At 49.9% G+C, this 27,858-nt stretch overlaps 1 protein-coding gene across 4 annotated transcripts in view; it reads right to left on the reverse strand.

Annotated features, from left to right (window-relative positions):
- Positions 1-664: 664 nt before the first annotated feature.
- The window catches only part of MIER2 (MIER family member 2), a 29,596-nt gene continuing 2,402 nt past the window's right edge, over positions 665-27,858 (reverse strand). For 2 of the 4 annotated variants that reach the window (XM_053658603.1, XM_053658606.1), the window contains exons 2-14: positions 20,027-20,117; positions 18,250-18,392; positions 14,156-14,281; positions 13,394-13,517; positions 12,808-12,899; positions 12,339-12,408; positions 6,599-6,750; positions 5,805-5,886; positions 5,626-5,720; positions 3,702-3,826; positions 3,465-3,592; positions 2,096-2,528; positions 665-1,703 (exon numbers count right to left, since the gene is read on the reverse strand). In XM_053658603.1, the coding sequence (XP_053514578.1) occupies positions 1,682-1,703; positions 2,096-2,528; positions 3,465-3,592; positions 3,702-3,826; positions 5,626-5,720; positions 5,805-5,886; positions 6,599-6,750; positions 12,339-12,408; positions 12,808-12,899; positions 13,394-13,517; positions 14,156-14,281; positions 18,250-18,392; positions 20,027-20,117 (1,683 nt within the window). In that variant the 3' untranslated portion in view covers positions 665-1,681. Of the gene's footprint in view, positions 1,704-2,095; positions 2,529-3,464; positions 3,593-3,701; positions 3,827-5,625; positions 5,721-5,804; positions 5,887-6,598; positions 6,751-12,338; positions 12,409-12,807; positions 12,900-13,393; positions 13,518-14,155; positions 14,282-18,249; positions 18,393-19,110; positions 19,316-20,026; positions 20,118-21,177; positions 21,352-27,858 lie in introns of those variants that run through there. The other 2 variants (XM_037139083.2, XM_053658604.1) reach the window with 2 other exon arrangements.

The raw sequence follows: 27,858 nt of genomic DNA on the forward strand, positions 1-27,858 counted from the left end.
CCATCTGCCCTTGGCCTTCACTCCCTCGGTCCAGGCCCATCCCTTCCAGGCGTGGCCCTGCCCCTGTCCAGCCTGTCCGCACAGCCACTAAAGGAGCTTTGAAAACCACATCTTGGCCCAGCCCAATTACCCCTCTAAGGGCATCAGGACAAAACCTGCTGGCCTGCCCACCTAGCCCCTCTGCTACTCTCCCTCCCACCCTCCACCTCTTTCCTGGGACTCAGACCCCTGCCTTCCTCTCTGTTGATGGTAACCTTGGCCTAACTCACAGGGCCCTCACCAAAACAGGGTGAATTCACCTTCAGATTCCAGATTAAATGTCCCCTCCATTTAACTGACCACCTCCCTCCTATCAGCGACTACGTGACAAGGGTGACCTGTGGTTCCCCTGAACCTCTTCCGTCCTGCCCAATCCACCACAAGACTTCAAATCAAGTTTAATTCATAAATCAAATCAGCCCTGGCTGATGTGGCTCAGTGGATTAAGTGCCAGCCTATGAACCAAAGGGTCACTAGTTCAATTCCCGGTAAGGGCATATGCCTAGGTTGCAGGCCAGGTCCCTGGTGTGGGGCACATGACATATTGATGTTTCTCTCCCTCTCTTTCTCCCTCCCTTCCCATCTCTCTAAAAATAAATGAACATTTAAAATCAATCAAATCAAATCAAGGGCTTCAAATCAAGTTTAATAAATAAAACAGCAAGGGGTTCAAGGCAGTTGTCAACTTCACAGTGTGGTCCTTGGTTGGGGTGACAGGAAAGGCCGAGTCCAACTCTGCAGATGGGCTCGAGCCAAAACTCTCCTGGTGACACCCAGGGCCTGGGGAGAGCTGCCCTGTCCCCCTGAGGACCCCACTCCAATTTGTAAACAGAAACATAAATAAAACAAGGGAGGTGGGTGAAGAGAAGGACCAGGACCCCAAACCATCTTGCTGGGGAGCTTCAACAGAAACACGACCTGCAGGGTCAGGAGAACAGGCTAGAACCCGGCCCCTCGGCATTGCAGGCAACAGGGGGGATGTCAGCCACCTGTCTCTTGGAACCCACGCCCGCACAAGGCTGCTGAGAGGCCCTGGGGCGGATAGAGAGAGGGGGCAGATGGGCATAAAGTGCGGCTTTTCCTGAAGTGGACAGAGTGGGTGAGGTCAAGGGTGGGGCGGGGCCAACATCGAGGTATATGGCTCTGTGCCCCATGGGGTTTGGCACCGAGTAGCAGCTGCCCGCCGACCCCCGGGCTGGGGCAGCCCATGGCCCTGCTAGGTGCAGGGAGACAGAGCCAAGTAGAGTGCTGGGGGCTCCCTGGGCAGAGACTGCTGGTGGGGGTGGCGGGGAGGGCATCCCCCTGCCCTGTCTCACCCTGACAGGCAGGGATGCCTTTCCTGGCCTCTGCTGGCTAGAGGGGACCCGGCCCTCTGCACCCAGCTGCCCAACGGGTCCCACGGTGAGTGGCAGCCTGGAGCCAGGCGGCGGTGCCCGGCGCTGAGGGTGCCGGTCTGCGTGTGGGGAGGGGCAGGGCTAGTAGCCCCACCACTGCTCACCCCAGTCCTTGAAGTGTTCTGAAGCAGAGAAGGCATTACCCGAGGCCCACGAGGAAAAGGGTCGGGAAGACTGACGGGCTGAGGCAGGCCCCACAGTGGCCCCAAGTCCAGTCTAGGCCACACACACCCGCCTGTGGCCAGGAATCAACAGGTCATCACGTTACAGCTGCAGTGAGGGGAGAGACCGAGAGAGAGAGCAAGAGAGGGTCAGTCCAGTCCCATAGGCCGCACGGCTCGAGCACTGTGGGCCAAACGCACGGCTCCCAGCCTCGCCTCCCCCAGCAGGCCGTGTTTTCACGTGTGCCTGGAAGGGCTGCTGGTTGGGGCGGGGTGAGAGGAGACTAGCACTGGCCCCACTGGTACCTTTTTGGATTTTGAACCATACGAATGTATTACCTAGTCAAAAAATAAATAAGCCAAATTAAAAGTAGAAAATAAAACTAAAGAAACAAACAGAGCCTTCATGGGGCTGGGCCACCCGCAGGCCCTCAAGCCAGACCCCTCCCACCTCCTCAGTTCAGCCTGAGGCTGGGGCCCTAGGGTGGGGGCTGCACTCACTGTGACAGGGGCTCCGAATGCAGCCCAGGGCCCGGGCACGCTGGGTGGGCAGCCAGGAAAGGATTCACGTCCCCAATGCCAATAAGTCCAAACTCCGTGACCGACAAGGCCACCTGCGCAGGGGCCACAGCCTCCTCAGGCTCTCCGTCCATATCCACGTGGCTGGAGACCAGGGGCATCTCCTCAGGGAGGGCCGAGGGCAGGGCCAAGTCCACAGCCAGTCTCGAGCTGGCGTCGGCGGGCTCTGGAGCAGCTGTAGCGGAGGGGCAGAAGGCCGGCTCGGCCAGGGCCAGGGGCCGCTGGGGCAGGGGCACGATGGGGGGAGCGTCCAGCTGCTGGAACAGACAGGGCCCTGGCTCCGAGGATGGGAGGCCGTTGGAGCCCTCCTCAGGCTCACCAAGACTGCCAGGCACGCCGTCCACGCTCAGCGGCTCTGCAGGGGGAGAACACAGCTGCGGCCAGGCCCCCAGCAGCACCCCGCGCCCGGCCCTCCCAGGACCCACAACGACCCTGGCTAAGGCATACTTGCTTAAAGCCACACTTCTGCCTGGACACCGCAACCTATGCAGGCTGTGGCCAAACCTGTCCGGGACAGCAAAGCTTACAGACCCTCTTCACGAATGTTTCCACGTCAATGCAGAAAATACACATGAACACAAGGAAACTACTTACACTCAACTGTGCAACCAGGCTAAGGCCCTGCCTCAAAAGACTGTAACTCCTGCTTTTCAGGACAGATCACAACAGATTCAAAATGACAAAATGACGCTTAAGTGTACTGCACAGTCTGGGTAAGCATGGGACCTGTGGGGCTCTGCACACAGGGGCACAACAGGCAACTTCGGACGGGGAGCTGTGGGTGCCCTTCCAGGCAAGCCACAAAGCAAATCACATTCCGGAACCAGGGGTAATATAAACCAGAGTCCCGCAGACCTAGAGAATGAAGGCCCTCATCCTTCCCTCCATGGTCACCTTCAGAAACTGAAATCACAAACCAGGCCTGTTTTGCTCTCATGTGGCCCTGGGCCAGGACTGGGAGGCCTCAGGCACTCCCGGTTCTCTTGCATGGTGGCTGAGGCTAAGCAATCACCATCAGGGCCCAGAAAGAAGCCCCCCTGACCTAGAGCCAAAAAGGGGCCCCCCAAACACATGGCACCCAAAGAGGAGCCCCTACTTTAGGCTGCAGAACACACACAGTTCCCCTCCACGTGGAAAGCCAACAAGCCCCTGTGGCATCTCGTGTGTGTGACACCTCCTGGGGTGGAGTGACAGTGGCTCCCAGACACCTGCTCCTTAGCGTCCCCTGGCACAGGTCAGAGTGCTAGTTATGAGGGGGCCCCCAAGCGTAGGGCCCACTCCACCTTCTTACCCATGTGCATCCTCGCCGCAGGGTCCTGCTCAGGGCCTAGGCTGTCAGTGGCAGGGGGCAGGAGTGATGAGGAGCGGGGACGCGAGAGGCCATCAGGGTCACTGCTATCTAGGTCCTGGTCTGTGTCCCTGAGAAAAGAGGGGGCAACGTGGAGACAGGCACCTCAGGCAGGAGGTGCTCCCCGGGACTCCCAGCGCCCCCTGCCCCCGGGGCCTGCCGGAATGCCACTGCACATACGTGGTTCCCGACGGGCCGTATTTCCTCCGCCCCAGCCGTGTCTGCTGGGAGAAGTAGTCATAGCGCTCGGACTTCTTCCACAGGTAGTAGTACTCCACGCACTCGCCCACAGACCTGGTACGCACCTGAGGGGCAGCACAGTGTCATCTGGGCCCCACATGCCCAGACGCCTTCACTTCCCAGGACAGTGGCAACAGGTCATGGCAACTGTGGCTCTCAAAGACCCACCCACACCCCCCATGTTCTCTGCATTCACCTCCAGCCCCCATCTGGCCCACAGGCCACCCCTGTCTAGGGCTCATCCCTTCTATCTAAACACGATGGCACCGCAATCAGAGATCCCCAACCGCTGGCACAGGACCCCATTCTTCTTCACTCTGGGCCTGCCTGTCCAATGCCCACCGCCCTCACCCCGGACCTCACCAGGCTCCCAAGGACTGCAGTGTCCACCTCATTTCCTGTTCATCACAGGCCCAGCAGAGGGGAATGAGCGGTGTGGACACCAGGAGCAGAGCCCCCACCCAGAGAGGGCAAGGTGCAACCCGGCCAAGCCTGCTTTCCCCACAGAACATCATTAGCACTCCAAGGGGCAGCCGTTCGTGAGCACAAAAGTAGCCATCACGAACCCCAGACTCAGATCACACACACAAGCACCCCCAAAATAAGGTGAACACAGTGTGAAAAAGGTCCAGCAAAGGGCTAGACACCCCCGGCAACACCTCTTGGGGCATCTTCATTTGGAGAAGCCCCCACAGCAAGGCCACTGCTGTGCTGCAGCTGCAGCATGTGAGGACCACTGCTGCTCCCCAGGATGAGGGACAGACACCAGAGCTCCGGGAGGCCGGGGAACCAGGGGGACAGGCCGGGCGAACACAAGCTGTCTCCTCTTCCCAATGACCCTTTTCTGCATCAGGGGTCCAACTGGGAATGAGGGGGGCGGTGTGTGGAAGACAACACATGAAGTTCTGCTCACAGAAGCAGCCTCGGCTGCCACGGAAACACAGTGAACAGGCTGCTGCATCAGGTCAGCAGGAGCGGATCCACCTAGAGGATCTTGTGCTGCCTGGCACAACACTGGGAAGGTCAGCTGAGCACAGTCCCGTCCCTACAGTGGCCTGGCAGAGGCATCTCACTGACTCCAGCCTCCAAAGAGAGGACGGAGGCCCCAGACATGAGTTAGGTTTCACCAGGCCCTACTTTTCCACATGCTGTGTCACCATGAATAATCAGAAGGGGCAAGGGCTGCTTCCCTAGACGGGCAGAAAAAGCCCCTCTAGGGACAAAGGAGGTGGGGGAGCTGAGATGAGAAAGACAAAGGGAAGTTCGGGCTCTGAGACAGAGTCATGGAGCACATCCGGCCAGACGTCCGGGGAGAGTGACTGAGGTCTAGGAAAGACAGGAGACTCAGGTCCAAGGGAGGACACACGAACTCAGGCCTAAGGAGGACAGGGAATTCAGGTCCAGGGGAAGAGAGATGGGCTCAAGTCTAGGGCAAGGCAGGGACCTGGCACTCAGCAGCCCCTCTGGTCATGAGCAGCTGTCACAGGTGGCAGGAGAGACCTATTTCCTTGATTTGATTGAACTAGGAGACCCTTGACCCCCATGGCTAAGGGCTGAGAATGGATATTGAGTACAGGCACAACTCCTAAAATTCACCCTTAGGCCAACTGTTTCCCATAATGGAGCCTTCTTTAGGGGAAGTAAGTGACCTGGCCACAGGAGACTACAGTGAGAGGCAGAAACCAGAGCGTTAGCCCTCGGCTCGCAGAAGCTGCAGGAACCTGGTGAGGGGAGCTGTGACCTCATGCTGTGGGGTATAGGGTGCCATGTGCTCAGGCTCCCATGGAGGCCATGGTACAGCCCAGTGCCGGGGGGGGGGGGGGGGGGGCAGGAGGGCAGGGGGCAGGGGGTGCTGTGTCCTTACCTTGTTGGCCTGGATCAGGTGGAAGTTCTTCCCGTGCACGCGGAAACCGTGCTCAAAGTTCCTGCACTCCTCCTCACTCCAAGCACAGAGCCCATCTGCAGACAGGAGAAGCCAGTGGCATCAGCAGTGCCCAGACCAGGACGGCTGGTGTGGGTGGGGCAGGCCAGTGGGGAGCTCACCTCGGATCACCTTCACGTTGAACCGCAGTCTCCGCAAAGCCTCCTCCACATTAAAACTGCATTTCACCAACTCATACAGTGCCTGGGGGAGCAAAAGCCTCTTCCCACCTGCTCACCAGCAGCAACAGCAGGAGGATTTACTTCACTATCAGCGCAGGGAGATTAGGGGCATGGACCTCACCATCAGTCAGAGGGTTATGGGAGGCACTTAACCCTACCATCGGGGCAGGGGTATGGAGCTAGTCATACCGCCATCAGGGCAAGGGTATCGGGGGCATCTACCCTTCCATTAGAGAGAGAATATGGGGGCATCATACTGCCATCAGGGTATGGATGTGGGGAGTATGTACAACACCACTGTTCACACCGTCATCGGGGTGGGGATATCGGAGGCATTTACCCCACTGATGCGGGTGGGAATGTCAGGGGCATATGAATCACAGTCAGGGCAGGGGTACCGAGAGCATTCATACCATCATCACAGTGAGGACAGCAGGGGACGTTTACCTCACCATCGGGGTGGAGACATGGGAGGCATGTTCACCACCTTCGAGACAGGGATATGGGGGTGCTCACATCACCACAGGGACATGAACATGAGGGTGTTCACAGCACCATCAGAATGGGATATCAGGGTACACTTACTCCACCGGCAGGACTGGGATGTGGGGGTGCTCCTACCACCATCAGGGCAGGGATACAGGGGTGTTTGCACCACCACTGGGGGTGAGATGGGGGGCTGTTTACCAGAGTGGGGATTTGGGGGTATTCACACCATCCAGCATGCTGCCTACCTGCTCACTATCTTTCACTGTTTCTCCCTCCGGGAGCTGAGACCCAGCCGTCTCGTGCCATCTCCGCTTGACTGCCCGATACAAGAACTCCTCCACCTCCCTCTCAGGGAGGATGTTGGGGTCCCACAGCAGCTGGTCTTCGTTCTCATAGACTATGCAGAAGGGCGGCCAGGGTCAGCCGTGGGCATGTGGTCCACACCACACCTCAAACAGTGCATGCTCCCCCTCAAGCACCCACCAGCCATCGCAGCACCTCCAAAGAATGGCTACCACCTAGAGGAGGCGGCAACTGGCCTGGCTGACGAAAGGGGGACTTCTGAGCATGGCCTTTGGGAAGGGAGTTGTGGGCAATGGGTTCAGGGAGGATGAACCCGTTTGCACAGTTTACAAGCCTTGAGAAAGAGTCCCGAGGAAGCAGAGCGAAGAGCCTGGACCTGTTGCCAGCAGTGAGACCTGGGTCCCAGTGTTCTGGCTTAGGCCACAGCCACTCTAACCAGAGCACCACGCCAGCCACATATGAGTGTACTTTGCCCGGGGGAGGGGAGTCCTGCCCCACAGCAGCAGGTGACATCAGCCTCCAGCCGGGGAGGGAAGTGATGAGGAAGAGATTGAAGGGAGAGCTCGGGGCCAGTGTGGGAAGCTCCCAGAGCCAGCACCTCTTAATTATCATGGGAAGAGGCACAAGGACTGAACAGCAAACAATACAAACAACCAACACAGTGTAGGGGCCAGAAAGAGAAAAACACACTCGGGAAAACAGCTCCTACACTGGAATGTCTCTGGCTAGAAAACTGCCTGGGAACAAACAGCTCTTGGGTTGGTGCTGAGAACCACAGGGGCAGTGGCTTTGTCTGGTAGGAAAGCCCCTGTGGGCCTGGAGCTACCTCCTACCCCTCCACACTGACGCAAGTCCAGCCTGGACCAGAGTGGCTAGCCTGAGAGGACAAGAGGCCCCTCTCTGGGACAAAACATCATCCTATAACCTTAGCCCTCCATCTACCAAGTGTGCAAATGTGAGAGGAAACTATGGAACAACAGAAGTAAATCCACAAATGGCAGAAAATCAGAATTAGCAGACAGGACCTCAAAGAATCAGATGAATTTTCTAGGACTGGAAAATGCAAATTGTGAATTTATGAACCCACATAGAAGACATGATTAGTAAAATCAAAAAGAATTCGATAAAAATCAAAGAGAAGGAGCCAAACTGAATTTAGAGAGAACACGGGGGAGGCAGAAGACAGTCGCATATGTAACAGAGATGGAAGAATCGAAGAATGGGCAGGAGGAAATCTGAAGAGACAACAGCCAAGAATTCTCCAAATTGATGTATAATACAAAACTACACATCTAAGAAACTCGGGACAGACACAAAAAAAACCACACCTGGGCAAATCTGGGGGAAAAATGCTAGAAGATAAAAGAAAAATGCAATCAGCCTGTAAGGAAACAGTAAACAAGAATTTCAACAGAAACAGTAAGACAGACATCTGACTTTTTAGCAGAAACAACAGATGTCAAAGACAATAGAATCAAATGGTTTACATGTGAGGAGAAAAAAGCTGGCATATCTAGAATCCAGACCCATAAAAACACTCTTCAAAAGTGAACTCAAGCTTAGGACTTTCCAGGCAACCAAAAGCTGAAAGAATTAATCAACATCACAAGAAACAGTAAAGAGCAAGTTCTTTGAGCAGGAAATGACCCCAATGGAAGCTGGAGGGAGGGAACGGCACTGTCCAGGCAGCTGTGCCTGAACTGGGGACCATCCAGCGCCTACAACGCAGCACTCGCCGTGGCACCTGCAGACCCAGCGGCGGCGCAGTGGACAGAGGGTGCGGAGATTAGAATGCGCTTCTCTAAAGCAGCGATTTCCAGCCTTTTTCATCTCACGGCACACAAACTAATTACCAAAATTCTGCAGCACACCAAAAAATGTATTTCTTTGTCAATCTGACAAAAAAAGTAGGTATGATCTTAATTCACTCACACCAGATGGTTATTACTGTGTTGGCTGTCTTTTTTTTTCAATCCTCACTTGAGGATATATATTTATATTTATTGATTTTAAACAGAGAAGGAAGAGAGAAAGCAAAAAACATCAACGTGAGAAAGAAAAATCAACTGGTTGTTTCTCGTACATGTCCAGCCCTGGGGTCAAACACTACACACATATGAGCCCTGACCAGAGATCAAGCCCACACAATTCCGGTGCGAGGCACAACATTCCAACCAACTGAGCCACCCAGCCAGGACTACTGTCATTTTTCCACTTGACAATCTAAGGGAAAAGAGGGCAGTGTCCCTGATGAAACAGTCAGGTACTGTATGCTGTAAAACTTCTTGTGGCACACGAGTGGAACTGAAAATCACTGATCTAAACTAGGGTAATCACTGAAGAAGTAACATGAAGATTAAAACTTATGCTCTCAAAGAGGAGGAAGAAGTAGAATAAAACTACTTAATTAATCAAAAAGAAGACAAGCCCTGGACAGTGTGGTTGGTTGGAGCATCATTCTGTAAAACAAAAGGTCGCGGGTTCGGTCCCCATTTGGGACACATACGAGAAACAGTCAATTGGTACTTCTCCCTCACACCAGTATTTCCCTCTCTCTCCTTTCCCCTCTCTCTAACATCAGTCAGCATGTCACTGGCTAAGGATAAAAAAAAAAAATTTTTTAAGCACACAAGAGAAAATAAATAAAGGAAAAAAGAATGCATAAAACAAGGAGAAAATAAAACATGGTGACCTATCCCAAGTGTTTTCACAACTACAAGAAAAATAGTCCAAAATGGAACTGGGCTACATACTCTCTATTAAAAGGCAAAAGAGTATGAGACTGTATAAAAAGTCAGATAGAAAAATATGCCATTTACAGAAAATACAACTTGAAATATGAAAACATGGAAAGCGACATTTACAAAATACACTAAACACTGGTCATAAAACGAGGCTAACTAATTTCAAAGGACCAAAATCACAGAGTATGTTCTCTGGAATTCAACTACAAATCAGTAACAGTAGGATAACAAGGAATTCCCCAACATTTGGAAATTAAACAGAATGCTCCTAAGTCAGAGAAGTTACCATAATGTGAATGAAAGAATGACAAACCAAAATGAAATAAACTAGGAGGAAAGAAATAAAGATAAAAGTAAAAATCAATTAAATAGCAATCAGACAACAGAGAAAAATCGGTAAGCCAAAAATTAGTTCCTTATAAAGGGTAATAATAGTAACAAACTCCTAACACGATTGATCAATGGGGACTAAAAAGGAGAAAATGCAAAACATCAATATCGGGATTCAAAGAGGGACATCGCTCTAAACCTTATGGGTATTAGGAAGATAAAGGGATATTATGATCATTTTACAATAAAGTCAGCAACTTATTAATGTGATAAACACCTCAAAAATGCAACTCAGAACTCTATTATTAAATATACTGAATTTATAATTAAAAATCTTCCAAAAACCTGAAGCCAAAGTAAACCCCAGGCCCAGGCAGCTTCACTGAGGAACTCTTCCAAACATGTAAACGAGAAACAGGAACAATCTCACACAAATTATATTTCTCTTTGAGGTTAGTAAAAGGCACTTGCCAGCGCACTTGGTGACAGCAGCATACGTGACCCCAAAGCCTAGCAAGGACAAACACAAAGTAAAAATGACAGGCAGGGTCACGACAACAGACAAGAATCTACAAGCTTACAAGGATGTGCTGTGGTACTTCGAGGATGGAGGCCCTGCACCCGCCCAGACGCCGTGGGAGCAGAAGCCCAGAAACAGCACACGCACCACCAGCAGCAGGCTTTCCACACAAGCTCCACTGCAGTTCAGTGGAGGGAGAATGCCTTCTCAGTATGTGGTGCCAGAGCAAGTGAACACTCACGCGGCGAGAAAAGGGACCCAGACCCCAACCTCCAACCATAATACGAAAACCAAATTACATCACATCACAGCCTTAAATGAATTAGGGAAAACAAAAGAGTTTATCTCCAGACCTGCAGGCTCCTTTGACAGGCTCCACGGCAGGTTAAAATGCAGACTGGTAAGCTGTGCTTTGGGAAGAAATGTGCAGTGCATGGCACCCACACGGGACTTGTATCCAGAACACAGGTGGAACCCCACAAATAAGAAAGAGAAATTACACAATTTAAAAATGGGGAGCCCTGACTGGGTGGCTCAGTTGGATGGAGCATCATCCTGTACACCAAAAGGTTGTGGCGAGTTCAATTCCCCATCAGGGCACATACCTAGGTTATGGACTCTATCCCCCACCAGGGTGTGTACAGGAGGTAACTGATTGATGTTTCTCTCACATCATTGTGTGTCTGTCTCTCTCCCTCTAAAAGCCATGAAAAAATGTCCTCAGGTGAGGATTAAGGGGGGAGCATTTAGCAGGCACTTCACAAGAGATAACCAAGTAGAGATATCCACCAGTGGAAATATTATTACTCATCAAAGTAATGCAAATGAACACCATGAGACACCACTCAACCCAACCAAGGGGCTAAAATCAGTCAGACAGACAATATCCAGTGTTGCTGAGGGCACTGGGGCCCCACATGCTGCCAGCAGGACCCCTAAGCAATACCCACAGACTTAACAAAGGCCACCAGATGCCTCCTAACCATCCATCCACTAAGACGTACCTGAGGACGAGCATAACCACCACTGCAGACGACTACAATATCGACCAACAGAAGGAATGAGCAATGTAGCACATTCATACAGAGAACACGACACCACAGTATACAAGATGCACACGCCACATGGCGGATCTCATCTCAGTTTGACCTGAGTGAGAGGCCAACTCCACCCCCCACAGGACCAAAGAGCTGCTCCATGCAGGGCAGGCTTGGAGGAAAGGACAGGAGGACAGACCTCATGGCTGGGCTCCAGACCAAGACTGGTACAGGCTCCAGTCCCTCTGGGGGTGTAGCTCAGATGTGTGCAGGGACGCCTCTCTCTGAGAGAGGGTTCCGGGAGTGTCCCTTGTGACCCAGCTTAGCTCTATTTTTCTATCTCCCACCCTTTGTCCAAACTGCTTACAACAGAGCAAGCACATCCCATCACACCCATGTCCTAACCTCTGGCCCCAGGAGGCCTTACTCTTTACTGAGGGTCCCTGTCTTCCTTGTCTGTCCTACTCCACCCCCAATCCCGGCTGCAGAGTCATCTCGGAAAAGCCTCCTAGGCCAAGAGTGCCAGCCCAGGGCCTGCGGAGGCTTTTGGGCAACAAAAACAAGACTCAGTAGGCACGTGACTTCATACTGTTTTCTTCACCTCTAAATGGAGGTGACAATTCCTATCTCAAACAACAGGGGCCAGTACACGTGGTAGAAGATCAGCACACGAATCAAGTTCAGGTTGGGGAGTACCCTGAAGGATGGAGCAGGGAGAGGGACACAGGCGTCTGGAAGACTGGCAGAGGACACAGACAAGGTAAGGAAGAGGTCTGTGGGCTAAGCAGAGAACATGAATGCCCAGAGGACAGGTGCAGCGCCCTGGGCGAGAGGCAAGTCTCCCTGCTTCCTCCCACCCACAGAGCACCCTGCAAACCCACTGCACCATAGCTGGTGCAGGGCAGCACCTGACCCAGGCTGGGTCCCTCAGATTCCCTTGAGGACCTGGGAACTGGCTCTGGCTGAATGTGCAAAAAGTTTCTTCTTGGCTAGAGTGAAGTTTTCATATCCTCTTCCCCCTGTCCCCACAATGATCCAGGCCCCCACTTACTCTTCTCACCAAGGCGGTTCAAGTGCAGGTTGCTGAGGTCAGCTTGGAATTGAGGCCCAACCATGATCTCCTGCAGAGGCAAAGGCCCAGCAAAGTCAGGGCAGGTGCGAGGCCCAGCCATGCCCAGAACCCAGAGCAGCGTTAAACTGTGCAATCTTCCCGCAGGTTCCAAGTCCTACGGTCTGAGAATGGGAGGCAGAGACCTGGGGATATGTGGGCATGTGAGCAACTGCGTGTCTCCACCTACTTGTCCGTCTGTTCAGTATAGCCAGTCATGTGACAAGGTGATGAGGCCTGAGGACCTGGTGTCCTGATGGCTAGCCCTGAGCATCAGGACAGGACCTTGGAGCCACATCCCTCGGTCAGCCGATGCCCCAGCAGCACAGGCTCAAGGTCCCGACACCAGTCTAGTCCCAGTGCAGCCCACCTCTCAGAAGCCATGCACTTGTCTCTGCAGAGGGCCACATACCTTCTTACACTTGTTGGCAGGAAGAGGGTCCTCCTCATTGTCAGACGAGGTGGAAGAGCACAGCTCTTTGTCTGTGCCAGTCAGGAAGCGGGCTTTGGGAAAAGGGGAGCAGGTGAGACACATCTTGGTACTGGGTGGCCTCCCAGGCTAGTGGATCCCAGGGTCTTCACTGCTGCAGCCCACTCTACACCCACCTGGCACACACCCCCCATTATGCCACTCCTGACAAGAAGCGTGTCCCAGGCCCTGACTGATAATAGGTTCGCAATGGACAAAGGAGTGGAAATGTGCGGATCACCAGCCATGAAGCCCCCACCACCTCATGCTGCCAGGACACTCCCCATATCTGACGGGCTTTTGGCTGCAGGAACCAGCACATTCCCTTCTCGTGTAAACCAGAGCCACTCATCCTCAGCTCACAGGCCAGAGAGACGGGGAACCCCAAAGAGGCTCGGATGGAGAACAGGGCACCCCTGAGGTGTGAGTGCCTGAGTTCTTTGCCCCCCAACAGCCCAGGGCCCCTCCGTCTGCATTGCTAGAGCCTTGCTCAACCCAGCCCAAGCCGAGAAACAGGCAGGACACCTACGTCCATTCTGGCTAGGGAAAAGGTCAGAGGTCTCGTGGGAGGTCACAGAGGGGGTGAGGTCATCGGCGGAGGACTGTGTCTCTTCTTCTTCTTCCCCTGAAAGCAAATCCTTCGCTATTTGTTCCTTTTAACAAAAAGTAAAGAACATTTTTGCAGTCTGTTTAACAAGCTTAAGATAACACTAACAATAACAACAGTGACACTAACTTGACAGACCTCTCTATGGGAGCCGCGAGGGCTCTAGTTCTTCCCACTTTGCAGATGAGCAGACCACACACCAGAGCAGGGCAGCCAGGGCACGAGCATGGATACCTGTGCTCTGCAAGCCCACACTCCAGCAGCCTGGAAAGGGACATCGCCTTCACCTGGCTGGGGACTGCTCTCTCTTCTTGGGCATTTGGTTTTCAACTTTGGCAATAAAGCCCTCCTCCTGGCACCACCCCTGAACCAGGCAGGACCCGGAGGGTCAGGACCTCCCTGGTTGTCCTTCCCAGCCGTGTTTCTCCAGGTCAGGACCCACTCTGCTCCTTCAGCCAGTGGTCAGGGTCTCTGTTGGAGCCCCCTCCCCGTGGCCACTCTACCGCTGGGTGGGTGGCCACAGCCACGGCCGGCTGCATCAGTATGGTTCAGGAACAGGAGAGTAGGGCCCTCTATGAAGTTGTCTAGGCCTCACACTTACTGACAGCACTTCTGCTTTTCCAAGGCCTTCATGTCTGTCCTCCCTAAAGCCTCCCGCCACTTCCAGGGAGAGACCCCTCTCACCTTGTCCAGAGTCATGTCCGGGAGGTTGGTTGTGGCATCGCTGCCCTCACTCTCCCGCTCTGAGATGGGGTCTGATGTCTCATAGCCATAGAGGGCAAGCAGCTCGTCAAGGGGCATGTCACTGCTCTGAGGGGGGACAGGGCTCTGTTAGGAGGGACTGTTTTAGGGGTTCTGTTCCCCCCTCCTACTGTCTGAGCCCCATCGGCCACCACAACCAGGGTGCTTGTCACATTCACAGCAAGTCTCCCCAGCCTGACCCCAAGCCCAGTCCTTGACCCAGTGACTCCCTTATGAGCCCCAGGAGAAGCACAGATGAGACACCAGAGCCCAGAGAGGTCAGGTATGTGCCCAAGGTCACCAGCCTTGATGGGTGGAGCTAGGACTGGCTCTCAATCCACGCTGCACTGCCCAGAATAGCTTCCCTGCTCAAACCAGTGCAGGCTTGATTCCAGGAAAGCAAGGATGGTGCACTATCTGGAAATCTATCACAACTCATGATATCAGTATATCAGGAGAGCAAAGACCTATGACTGGATAAATGTGGGAAAAGGCATCTGGTACAATCCAATGCCCACTCTGATTCTACAAAGTCCTCAGTACATTGAGTAAAGAGACGGGCGCTCCACCATTGCAGCAGAGGTGCTGTTGGTCAGCACCGGCTGGCCGACAACGCACGGCCAGAGCAACACCATCACTCTCAGAACAGAAAGGCAGGACTGGGAACACCAGAGCTACTCATACTGTTTTGACACTTCGAAACCATCCGATAGGCCCAGAAATGGGAATAAGGTATTTAATTATTGGGAAGAGACAAAAACTATCACTACCTTCCTCTCCAATACTGCTTTCAAATCACCATTTCTCACCCTCCTGTAGGCCTCTGCTCCTCTGAAGCTAGTGCCTTCTGACCACACTCTGTCCTGACCTCAGGGTCACGGTCAGCCTCTAGCCTCTCAAGCATTCTCTCATTCTCTCAGGAGCCAGCATCTGCCACCCCTCCCCCAACTCCTGCCCTCATGCGGGGACTTCCATCACTGAAGAAGACCAACCAGCCTTCTCCCAGCCCGTCCTCTCTCAAGGGACATCCTCCCCGCTCCCAGCCAAGTTCTCACATGATGACACAGGACTGAAAACACTCATTTTGCCCATCACAGTTTCTAATTATGCATTTGTCAGAGGGGTTCACATACTGGCCCAAAGATGCCTGGGTTCCCTGAGACCTTCACAACACTACAACACCATAGTCTTCCACTACACTGACACTTGCGCTAATGGAGCAGTCAATGGTCCGTGGACAGCGCCCTCTGTTGGAGGCAGGAGCACAAAGTGCATGAGTCCCCAATGCGCATTCCTTGCAGCCACACCCTGGTTTTTCTTTAGATTTTATTTATTTTTAGAGAGGGGAAGGGAAGGAGAAAGAGAGGGAATGATACATCAATGTGTGGTTACTCCTCAAACCCCGCCCCCCCACTGGGGACCTGGCCCGCAACCCAGGCATGTGCCCCAACAGGGAATCCAACAGGTGACCCTTTGGTTCGCAGGCCAGCACTCAATCCACTGAGCAACACCAGCCAGGGCCACACTCAGTTTTAAAAAGATGCCCGATTCACTTAAGAATATTCTGTATAAGATTACTGATTTTGTTAACTTATATCCTGTGCAGATGTCATTTTAACTTTCTGTGTGAGGAATCAGGAAGCATGTAGGAAGTGCTAGCCACATCCCAAAGTGAGGTGGTGACTGTTAAGAAACGCTCTTGTAACTGTAAAGTTGTGAGGTGAGCAAGCCGCCTTCGTCACGCAGCACCATCTTGAGTTAAATAAAATGGCGGGCAACCCTGGCTAAGTGGCTCAGTTGATGAGTGTCGTCCCCAAGTTGCAGGTTCGATCTCTAGTCAGGGCACAAACCTAAAGCAACCAATGAATGCATAATTAAGTGGAACAGCAAAAATCAACGTTTTTCTCTCTCTCTCCTCCTGCCCCACCCAAAATCAATCAATTAAAAATTTTTTTTAATGGTGGGCAGAAAACCATTGTCATCTGGTAACCAGGCAGACATGAAATAAGTGGCTGGTTAGTTTTAAAGACATGACTGACTGTGGTTGCTGTGGGGGTGAAACGAGCTTTTAAGCAAGAAATTCTAATTTTGGAAAACAGGAATCTGAGAATATGAACTTGTTAAGATTCCATAGCCTCTGGTAAGGTGATACAATATGGAAGGCTTGCTGCTTTATATAGGGTATTACAGTCTTTTTTTTCTTAGTGTTTAAGAAAATCTAGACCTAAATATTTAGCTAACAATTAGCTGATTTATGTTTCAGAGGTTTAAGAAGTTATAAATTCTTGTTGAACTTTTTTACATTGTTTTTTCTTTTTTGAAGAGAAGACATCTGTTTTGGTCATAAGACCAAATCGGCACCAGGCGATCCACGACAACGAGCTAAACAAATGCCCTGTGGTTAGCTCCTAAAAAGATTAAAAACAAATAAATAAACCCCAATACTTAAAAGGTATCCGGTAAGATCAGGGTTGATGCTGTTACAGACTAAATGTTTATGTACCACCCCCCCCAAATTCATATGCTGGATCCCTAATCCCCAACCTGACAGCCTGTATTGGGAAATGGGCATTTCATGGGTCACGAGGGTAGGGACCTGATCTCTGATCAATAAGGGAGCGCTCTCTCCTCCATGTACAGACCCCATAAAAGGGCAGCATCTGCACACCAGGAAGGGACCTCCCCACAAACAGTCCTATAAGACCTTGATCTGGGACTTTTGGCCTCTGGAACTGTGACAGAATAAATGCCTCGTGTGTAAGTACCCCTGGTCTATGAGATTGAAAAATGTGTGTTTTCAGATTTTATAGTATGAACTCTGTCATCATGTGGAAGATCTACATGTTGGGGAACCAGGGTTTTGCAAACATGTCACCAGTGCAGAGGTGACAAGATCACACCTGGGTTAAGATCCACACCAAGTTCAAGATCACTGGATTGCAATGTAACCAAGTACAGGAAGCTTACTAGATGTGGCTACAGAACCCACTCTGCAATCGCCCTTTACAAAATGACTAGTTGTGAATTTTGGTCTAGAATGAAAGAATAATGGTAACTCTCTGAAAAGGTTGTTAAATACTCCACCCTTTTTTCCATGACAGATCTGTATGAGGCCAGATTCACACTTCAATCAGAACACATGACAACACCAGCTGGATTCTCTTAGCTGTTCCTGCATTCACAGATTTACAAAACTGTAAAACTATTCCACTCTTGCCCTGACCTGGGTGTGGCTCAGTTGGTTGGGCACTGTCCTGCAAAGCAAAAGGTCACTGGTTTGATCCCCAGTCAGGGCACAGACAACCAACTGATGTTTCTTCACTCTCTTTCTCCCACCCTGCCCTTATCTCTAAAGATAAATAAAATAAAAAAATAAAAAAACAACTATTCCACTCTTCTCTAATTGTTTTGTTTTGTTTTAGAAGTTATTTTTTCATTTTCATAAAACTTCCAGCCCTGGCTGGTATAGCTCAGTAGATTGAGTGCTGGCTTGTGAACCAAAGGGTTGCTGGTTTGATTCCCAGTCAGGGCACATGCCTCCCAGTTGCGGGCCAGGTCCCCAGTTGGGAGAGTGAGAAAGGCAGTTGGTCACTGTTTCTCTTGCACATCATGGTTCTCTCCCTCTCTTTCTCTCTCTTTTCCCCTCTCTCTAAAAATAAATAATAAAATCTTTTAAAAATCTATTATTTTCATTAACAATTAACTTACTGTATATATACTGCATCAATAAAGTTGCTTGAGATCCTTGATAACTTTTAAGAGGATAAAGGGGTTCTGAGGCCAAAAAGTTTGAGAATGATAAGTCTAGCCACCCCTCTGGTCTACAGCCCTAGAGTCCCCTGAAGGCAAGTCCAGGTCTGGCCTATTCCCTGAGACCTCAGCTCCTAGCACAGGGCCTAGAGCTTCAAGAACAGATGTGCAAGCAGAACTTACTGTAGGATATGAGCAGCCTGCAGACCAATTTAACTAAAAGAACTGTGAGCTTGCCCAGCAGGGCTCTACCCACATGGAGCGAAGGGCTCAGCTCAGCCAAGTACCTGGGAGATGAAGTCTTTGTCCAGCTCTTCCTCAAGCGGCTCTGGGCGTCGCGCAGTCCCTTCACCCTCCTCCCGGATGCCGTAGTTCTGTGACAGGATCTCTGCGAGATTGAACTGCTGGTCTGCAGAGCCCATGGACACACCTACAGAGGGGACACCACCTGTGTGAGCTCTGCACCCCACCCATCCCCATCACTGCACTGAGACTGAACACAGCTAGGGTAGAGAAAGCAACAGTGGCCTAACTGCCACCAGGGACAAAGCCCACAACATGCGGCCACGTGTGCATACACGAAAGGCTGTGTGTGCATATATGTGTACATGGCACATGGGTGGCCACATGTGGGTTGTGTGTGTGGCTGTGGGTATATGTGTGCATGCATGCAGCTGTGTTGAGTCTGTGTAATGTGTGTGCGTACATATGTATATGCATGTGCACAGCTGTGTGCCTGAATACACGTGTTCACCTAAGTGTGCAGCTGTGTGCACACAAGTGTGTGTAAGTGTGCACATTATGACGCAGTGTCAGTACACGCTGGCGGTCAGCAATGTCTACCATGTGAGAACTCCCAATGGAAGGACTCCTGACAGAAGAGCACAACTGGCTAACTGCACACGAATTCTGGGCGTTTTAGGGATGTGTCTTCCTGGGGGACTCTTTAGTCTCCCTGACCACAGACACCTACACAGAAGGGTCCGGGGAGAGAGCAAGTGGACAAGGAAGAGATGAGCCCCAGGTGAGTCTGTTTGAACACAGCACCGGGACTTAGTGAAGCTGGCTGCACACCTGGTCCCTGGCACCTGCATGGCTTGAGCAAGGCCCTCGGCTCCAGAAACACAGGAGTGATGCTGTACACCCACCTCCATGAGTCACTGCAGGCACAGTGCAGGGATTAGGCCAAGGAACAGCACACAGTAGGCCCACCAAATGCCCGTCCCTTCTTCTCCCTCAGCAGGGCAACAGCAGTGTCCCATGCACAGCCCACTGAGTAGTAGATATTATATCAGATTTTGGTTTTTTCCAAAAAAGTCACGATGTGCTCACTGCTCTCTCTCCATGACTGGTCTGTGTAAGTTGAAATTTTTTAAAGATTTTACTTATTTTTGGAGAGAAGGGAAGAGAAGGAGAAAGGGGGGGTGGATAAAAAACATTAATGTAAGAAAAAAACATCAATCATGGCCTCTCACATGAGCCCTGACTGAGGACCAGGCCCGCAACCCAGGCATGTGCCCCAACCAGGAATCAAAATGGCAACCTTTTGCTTTGCAGAATGATGCCCAACCAAATGAGCCATGCTGGCCAGGGCAGTAAGTTGAATTTTAAAAGAAACAAACAAACAAAATAGTTCAGTCTCAATCAACCCAAGCTAGGAAGCCATGAAGGAGAAGGCTGGCCCCTCCACGTGGGTCCAAAGCACCCAGCAGCAGGAGGAATTGCAGGGGCCAAGTGGAAAGAGGCAAGCGACCAGCTCAGGGAAGGTGCAGGCACCTAGGAATGGTGCCCACACAGCACCCATTCCACCTCCACAGCCCCTATTTTTCCTTCGGCCTCAGCACAGACACCAGCAGGAACCCCAGCCCCACCCCTGGCTGAGGCACTCTGGTCCTCCCCTAGAATAAGAAACAGGACTCTGACCACTGTCTCCGCACACGTGCCCCTGGACTCTGGGGGGCCAGTATGCCACCTCCGTCTTGCCAGGCAGAGCAAGGTTCTATCTCTTACAACTGCAGTGGCCCTGACAGCCCTGGGCAGGAGGGAGGTAGGGCAAGGAGGCACCTGCTGTTGTAGGCAATCCAGGCTCCCCAGTGCACAGGCTATGAGTGAGGCAGGAGACCACTTGAGGGCTCTGCCTCTCCAGTGAGGAGGCCTGCAAAAGAAGACAAGGGTTATTTAGCTCAGCCAGCCCAGAACCCACCAAGAGTACAGCACAGTACTCTAAGCACAGTCAGAGCCTGGTTCCCCGGGTGGCTTCAGGAAGTGGACTCATCTGGATTCCAGCGGTGATGCGTAAGAGCTGCCTCCAAGGTTTGAGAAGGGAGCACCAGGCATGCGGCAGCTAGAAAAGTTACTCCCCTGTTCCTAGGTCAAGCACCCAGAGAAGGCACAGATGCAGGTTTACACATCAGCTCCAACAACCTTGGAACCTCAATGTCCTCATCTCCAAGTGGCAAAACAGCACTCACAGGGACTGCGACGAGTCTGGCACAGCCAGGAGCCGAAGGTACCCCAGGCCTGCACACAACCCTGCTGCACACATCCAACAGATGTTCACTGATAGCCATGCCCAACACAACAGCCCATTTCACAAGGGTCCCAGCCTTCAAAAGACAAGATAGCCACTTTAGGGAAATCTGGTAAGTCCTCCAAAAGTAAACATAGAATTATCAAATAACCCAGCATTTAATTCTACTCCTAAGTACATACCCAAGAGAACTGCAAATATACATCCACACTAAATGTGCACAGCAGCAGGATTCACAAAGGCCAGATGGTAAAACCACCTAGGAGTCCTTCAGCAGATGACTGGATAAACAAGAGGCTACCCATTCGCACACTGGAATATTGCTTAGCCGTGAAAAGAAGTGAACACTGACACATGGATAAACCCTGAAAACTATGACTGTCCAACACAGCCCTGGAAGTTCTATTCTGGGGAAGAAAATGGAATAAAAGGAACCCAAAATGCAAAGGAAAAAGTGAAACTATTCCTTTTTGCAGATGAAGTAATCTTTGCAACTTCGTAAGTTGAAATTTTATTAAAGATTTTATTTACTTATTTTTTAGAGAGAAGGGAAGGGAGGAAGAAAGGGGGAGAGAAACATCGATGTAAGAGAGAAACACTGATCAGCCGCTTCTCATATGCACCCCAACTGGGGACCAGGCCCGCAACCCAGGCATGTGCCCCAACCAGGAATCAAAATGGCAACCTTTTGCTTTGCAGAATGAGGCCCAACCAAATGAGCCACGCAGGGTTCAATCTCTGGTCTGGGTGCACGCGATCCCTGATATGGACCACACAGTCCCCGATCCACATGCACGTACAGGAGGCAACCAATCAATGCTTCTCTGTCACATTGATATTTCTCTCTCTCCCTTCCTCTCAGTCTAGAAAGCAATGAAAAAATGTCTTCAGTAAGGAAAAATATATATTTATATATACATATCTGAACTCCTAACTGAGTTCAGCAAGGTAGCAGAATACAAGGTCAACATACAAAAATCAATTTTATTCCCATATACCAGAAATTGACAACCCCGCCAAAAATTAAGAAAACAATTCCAGGAGAATGAAGATGGAAGCACAGGTAAACATGCCTCATCTCCTTGCACAACCACAGCAAAAATTACAACCAGACTACAAAACAAGTATCACCCACAATTATCAGGAAATCGAGCTGTATAAAAGTCCGACAACCAAGGATTTAAAGAAGCCACATTCATCCAGACAAGGAGGGGCAGAGAGGTGAGGAGAGGCACGGAGAGGTGCAGAGATACCGAACAGGTGGGACCACATACACGCGTGGTGGGTAAACATCAGCAGGGATACCTTGTGAGTGAGAGACCCCAGCCTCAGACCAGATCACTCAGCCCAGGGTTCCGGTACCAGGAAGATAAGTCCCCACAACTTCTAGCTGTAAAAACCAGTAGGGATAGAGGTGGCAGAAAAAACTTCGAGATTCTTAAGAGATTCCTCTTAAAGGGCCCGCAACAGACTTATGACTCACACAGACCTACCCCATCTGGGATTTGGCACCAGGGCACCAGTGACATACGGGGAGAAAGTGAAGAGACTGGCAAGGCAAGTGCTGGGAGACAGCTTCTCCACGGACAAAACTCCAGAGACCAGCCAGCAGCACTGTCCCCTCTGTGGGCCCTCCCCCACACAGAGCCACAGAGAGGTGACATGGGTGGCCTCACCCTGGCAATTACCTAAGGCTCTGCCCCATACAACTTACAGGTGTGCTCTTCTACAATAGGCCACGCTACTAAGACAGAGAATCAAAGCAGCTGCAAACCAAAAAGTTTCCCATTCAATTCCCAGTCAGGGCACATGCCTGGGTTGCGGGCCAGGTCCCCAGTGGGGGACGCATGAGAGGCAACCACACATTGATGTTTCTCTCCCACTCTGTCTCCCTCCCTTCCCCTCTCTCTAAAAATGAATAAATAAAACCTTTAAAGAAGAAAACTCCAGAAAACAAATTAAACAAAATGGAGATAAACAACCTATCAGGTGCAGAGTTCAAAACACTAGTTATCAGCATGCTCAAAAAACTCACTGGGTGCTGCAAAAGCATAAAAAAGACGCAGGCAGAAATGATGATTACATTAAGTGAAATTTTAAAAATCTACAGGTAGGAGATGAAGCTGGGAATCAAATTAATGATTTGGAATGCAAGGAAGAAGCATTTAAGAAGAAAAAATAATTTTTAAGAAATGAGTAGAGGCTAAGGAGTCTCCGGGACACCTTTAAATGTACCAACACCCCAATCACAGGGGTGCGAGAAGAGGAAGAACAAGAAATTTAAAACTTATTTTAAAAAATAATGAAAGAAACTTCCCTAATTTTGTGAAGGAAATAGACACACAAGTCCAGGAAGCACAGAGAGTCCCAAACAAGGTGAACCCAAAGAGGGACACACCAGGACACATCATAGTTAAAATGCCAAAGGTTAAAGATAAGCAGAATCTTAAAAGCAGCAAGAGAAAAGCAGATAGTTACCCACAAAAAAAAAGTTCCCATAAGACTGTCAGCTGATTTCTCAAAAGTAACTTTTCAGGCTAGAAGGGACTGGCAAGAAATATTCAAAGTGATGAAAAGCAAGGACCTACAACCCAGATTATTCTATCCAGCTATTCTATTATCAGTTATCATTTAGAATTGAAAGGCAGATAAAGTGCTTCCCAGACAAGTAAGCTAAAGGAGTTTGTCATCACCAAGCCATTATTACATGAAATGCTAAAGGGAATTATTTATGAAAAAGATCAAACCAATGCACATTAAAATGGCAATAAATTCACAACGGCCAATAATTGAATCTGAATAACAAACTAAGCAAACAAGCAGAATAGGAACAGAATCATAGATATGGAGATCATTTGGAGGGTTATCAGCAGGGAGGAGAAAGAAAAAGGGAAAATGTGCAGGGATTAAGAAGCACAAATTGGTAGGTACAAAATAGACAGGGGAATGTTAAGAAAAGTACAGGAAATGGAGTAGCCAAAGAACTTATCTGCATGACCCATGGACATGAACTAAGGAGGTTACTGCTGGAGGAAATGGGGATACTGGGCAGAAAGGGGCAAAGGAGGAAAAATTAGGATAACTGTAATAGCATGATCAATAGTTTTATTTCTCAAAAAAATAAAAACAATCCCATTTATAACAGCATCAAAAAGAATAAAACACTCAGGAATAAATTTGGCAAAAGAAGTTCAAAACTTATACTCTAACAAAGTGCAAAACAGGATAAAAATAATTAATTAAAAAATAACAACTGCAAAACATGTTGAAAGGAATTAAAAACCTAAATAAGTAGAAAGACATCCTATATTCGTGGCTTAGAAGACTTAATACTGTTAAGATGTTAATACTCCTCAGCTGACAGACAGACTCAATACAGTGCCTATCAGAATCTCAGCTGGCTTCTACGCAGACACTGACAGACAGGTTCCAAAGACATTGATATGAAAACTCAAGGGGCCCAGCATAGCCAAAATAATCTTAAACAAGAACACTTCCTGGTTTCAAAATCAATACAAAGCTACAGTAATCAAAACAGTGTGGTACTGGCATAAGGCTAGGCATTTAAATCAAAGAAATAGAATTGGAAATCCAAAAATAAACCCATACATTTACAATCAATTGAATTTTGGCAAAGAGAAAAAATTCAATGAGGAATAAATAGTCTTTTCAATAATAATACTAGGACAAGTGGATATTCACATGAAAAAGAATAAAGCTGAACATCTATCTCATACCATATACAAAAATTAACTTAAAAATTATCAAAGACCTTAACTATAAGAACTAAAGCTATAAAACTCTTAGAAGGAAGTTAGGGATAAACCTTTGTCACACTGGACTAGATGATGGTTTCTGAGATGAGACACCAAAAGCACAAGCAACAAAAGAAAAACCAGATAAACTGGACTTCGTCAAAATAAAAAAGGTAAACATCAACAAGATCAACAAGGTGAAAAGACAACCCACAGGACGGGAAAAGATATTTGCAAACCATATAGCAGAAAAAGGACTTGCACCTAGAATATATAAAGAATTCTTACAATGCATTAATAATAAGATAACCCAATCTCAAAATAGGCAAAGAATCCGAACAGACATTTCTCCAGAGATGCACAAATGGCCAGCCAATAAGCATATGAAAAAATGCTCAATATCAAGTGAAATCTAACCAAAAACACAAATAACACTTTGTAAACACAGAATGAATATGACCATGACCAAAAAGACATAACAAGTGTGCCAGGAAGAACACGGACAATCCAGGTGGGAATGTAAGATGGCACAGCCACTTTGGGATGGAGCAGTTCACTCCTGGGCATGCATACACTGAAGGGGTTCAGAGTAGGCCACTCCAAAATACACCACTGTGGCATAAGGATTATTTCAAGCTGAAGGTAACTGAGAAAACCCGACACAGGTTGAGCTCTCTGCCCCTATCTGCCTGAAAGCAAAGGATAAACTCCTATGAGGGTGCCCCCAAATCAGGAAGGAAGCCCCCTTATCACTGAAGGCAAGAAGGCACCGAGAGTCTGCACGCACAGACCTTCCTACCTCACCTGATCTTTCACAAATTCCCCCGTGTTTACCTTCCCACAATTCGATGCCCTTAGGCACTCTGTCCCTTTCCTTTGTCTCAAGATTCATTGTTCTTTTGTTCAGATGCTACTGAAGGCCAAATCCTCACCACCCCAGTTACTCATCAGCTAGTTACTCCATGTGACATGCACCTGCCTTTTGTCAGTCTAAATCACAGGGCCTAGCAGAGAACCTAGGAGAACAGAGGGAGAAAGGTAGGCTCCTCCTTCCCTGCGATCTCCAGGAGAAAAGAAAATGCACATCTACACTGAAACTTGCACCTGAGTGTACACAGCAGGACTGTTCACAACAGCCAAAAGTGAAAAGAACCCTAGTGTCCATCAGCTGATAGACAAACTAAAAGAAACTAATAAAATATTACTTAGCCATGAAAGAGAACAAGGCACCGACACTCGCTACAACATGGATGGCCTCTGAACACGTGAGGGTCAGTGAGAGAAGCCAGACACAAAAAGTCACAAAATGTGTCATTTCATTTATGTGAAATGCTCAGAATAGGCAAATCCACAGAGACAGACAGTGGGTTCAAAGGTGCCAGGGCCTGGGGAAGGAGGATGGGGAGTGACAACCAAGAGGTACAAGGCTTCTTTAGGGGTAATGAAAATATTCTAATATCAACAGGTAACAACTGCACAACTCTGTGAATACAAGTATACTAAAAGGCACTGGATTGTACACATTTAAAATGAATGCATCATATACCAGTAAAGCACTTTGCAAAACCAATAAAATAAAATATTTACCAAAATAAAGTTTAAAATTTAGGGAAAAAAAGGTCAGCAAGAACTGCCATGCTGATTTTCTCACTGGGTCCTCAAGAAAACCTCAAGAAGTTGTATAATCATTCTCTTCATAAAAGAAAAAAGGGAATCAAAGCTCAGAGAAGTCAAGTCACTTACCCAAGCTCACACAGCAAGTGGTACAACTAGAAACTCACACTCAGGCTCTGTCACTCAAAAACCCTTTACAGATTCACAGGTGCGGGGCCTCTCGCCTGGTACTCTGGCTCGAGTCTGTGGCCTACCAGAAGCAGCTTCACCAGGTGGCCATCAGCCTGCAGGCCACCCTGCAAGGCTATACTCAGTGCACAGCCATGGGTCAGCCTCCTAAGTGTCCTCTGAAACCACCTCTGCCCTCCCAAGAACCCACCTGAGTGCACAGGTACACCAGCCTCCCTGGGCTCCCTTCCCGCCTTGGCCAGGATTGGCTTTCTGTGTCCTGCCACCAAAAGCCTTGACTGAGAGAGGAAACCAGAAGAGGACAGAGTATGGATGGCTCTTTCCCCAGAAAAAGTAGAGGAGACCAGCTTTGCCCCGATGCTACCTCAAGTGCACGGCCCCCAGGAGGGGGCTTAGGAGAACCTGGCCCATGTCTGACTTGCCATCTGACATGGGAGCTCAGGCAGGGGAGCAGTGACAGTAGCTGGAATGACAGTGGAGCAACAAGGAGGCAGCCTCTCCCATGAGGCTTCAGGGGCCTCAGATCCCCAAGTTCTTTTCCAAGTGACTCCAAGTTCCTCAAAACTTATCAAGGAATACAGACATCATGGATTTCTTCCTTCTCCCTGCCCCGATTTCCAGTTCAAGCCCACTGTGGGATTCCCACAGGCTACACCCCCTGGTTCTCAAGAGTTGAAGTGCCAGCAGCCACTGCTCCCTTTGTCAAGATGGAAAAAAGAGAAGGGGGAGCTGGCTAAGAGAATTCTGGGTAAAACAGTAGGGGGAGGAAAAGAAGGAAGACAGCATTCCAGAGACTTGATCCCAAACAAGAGCAGGCTGCAGAACCTGTTGTCCAGACCAGGTCTGTTACGCACAAAGGAGGTATAAGCTTATCAGCAGGAAGACTGCTCCATCCAGTTTCACCGGGAGAAGGACCTTGACCCCTCACAGGCACAACAACCCTTCTTCCAGGGCTGCATCTAATTGCTACTTTACCCCCTTCCAGGTTTAACCCCAGTGACACTCCAGTGACACTGTGCCAGATCCAATTCTCCAAGACATGCATCCATATGCTCTTCTCCATGTGACACTGATATGCCTGCCTCCCTTCAAGTGGTAGGGCTCTGTAACCCTGCCTGTCCATCTGGCTGGGCCTGTAACATTGGTGGGAGGGATTCTATGTGACTTCTAGACTAGGTCATGAAACACAACTCAGGTTCCAGCTGGAATCTTCAGAGACAGTCACCATTGGACCCAGCTGCCATGTTGTAAGGAAGCCCAAGCCACAGAGACAGGTCACATACAGGTGCCCCAGCCAGCAGCTAGCACCAGCAGCCACACCTGAGCAAGAAAGCTTTCCTCCAGCCCCAGCTGCCACCCAACTGCAACTACATGACTGACCCTGAGAGAAAACTGCCTGGCTGAGCTCAGTCACCCCTCAGAACTATGAAAGACAATAATAACTAATTGTTGTTTTGAAAAACTGAGTTTCTGGGTGATACTGGAACACCCTTCGCCCACACCAGTGGACGTGGTCCGTCCCACTGGGCCACTCAGGCATTGTACTACTCCATTTGCCCAGTGCTTACTGAGCACTCCCTCTGGGCCAGATGAGGCAGCAGGCACTGCATGCACAGCAGTCAATCCAGAAACAGGTTCCTCCCATCTCCACCCACAAGTTACCAGTCCAGTTGGTGACACAGATCTCAAACAAGTGGATATGTACAGGGCTGAGGGAGAGAACAGGGTGGGGGTCTGCACAACTGGGCTCAGGAAAACCCCCTGAGGGCATCTCTAGACAGGGGCTGTAGAACACTGAGTCCCTCCAG

Source organism: Artibeus jamaicensis, unplaced genomic scaffold, assembly GCF_021234435.1.
Source record: "Artibeus jamaicensis isolate MK-2021 breed Jamaican fruit bat unplaced genomic scaffold, CSHL_Jam_final scaffold_537, whole genome shotgun sequence".
In the NCBI taxonomy this organism is placed as follows: Eukaryota; Metazoa; Chordata; class Mammalia; order Chiroptera; family Phyllostomidae; genus Artibeus; species Artibeus jamaicensis.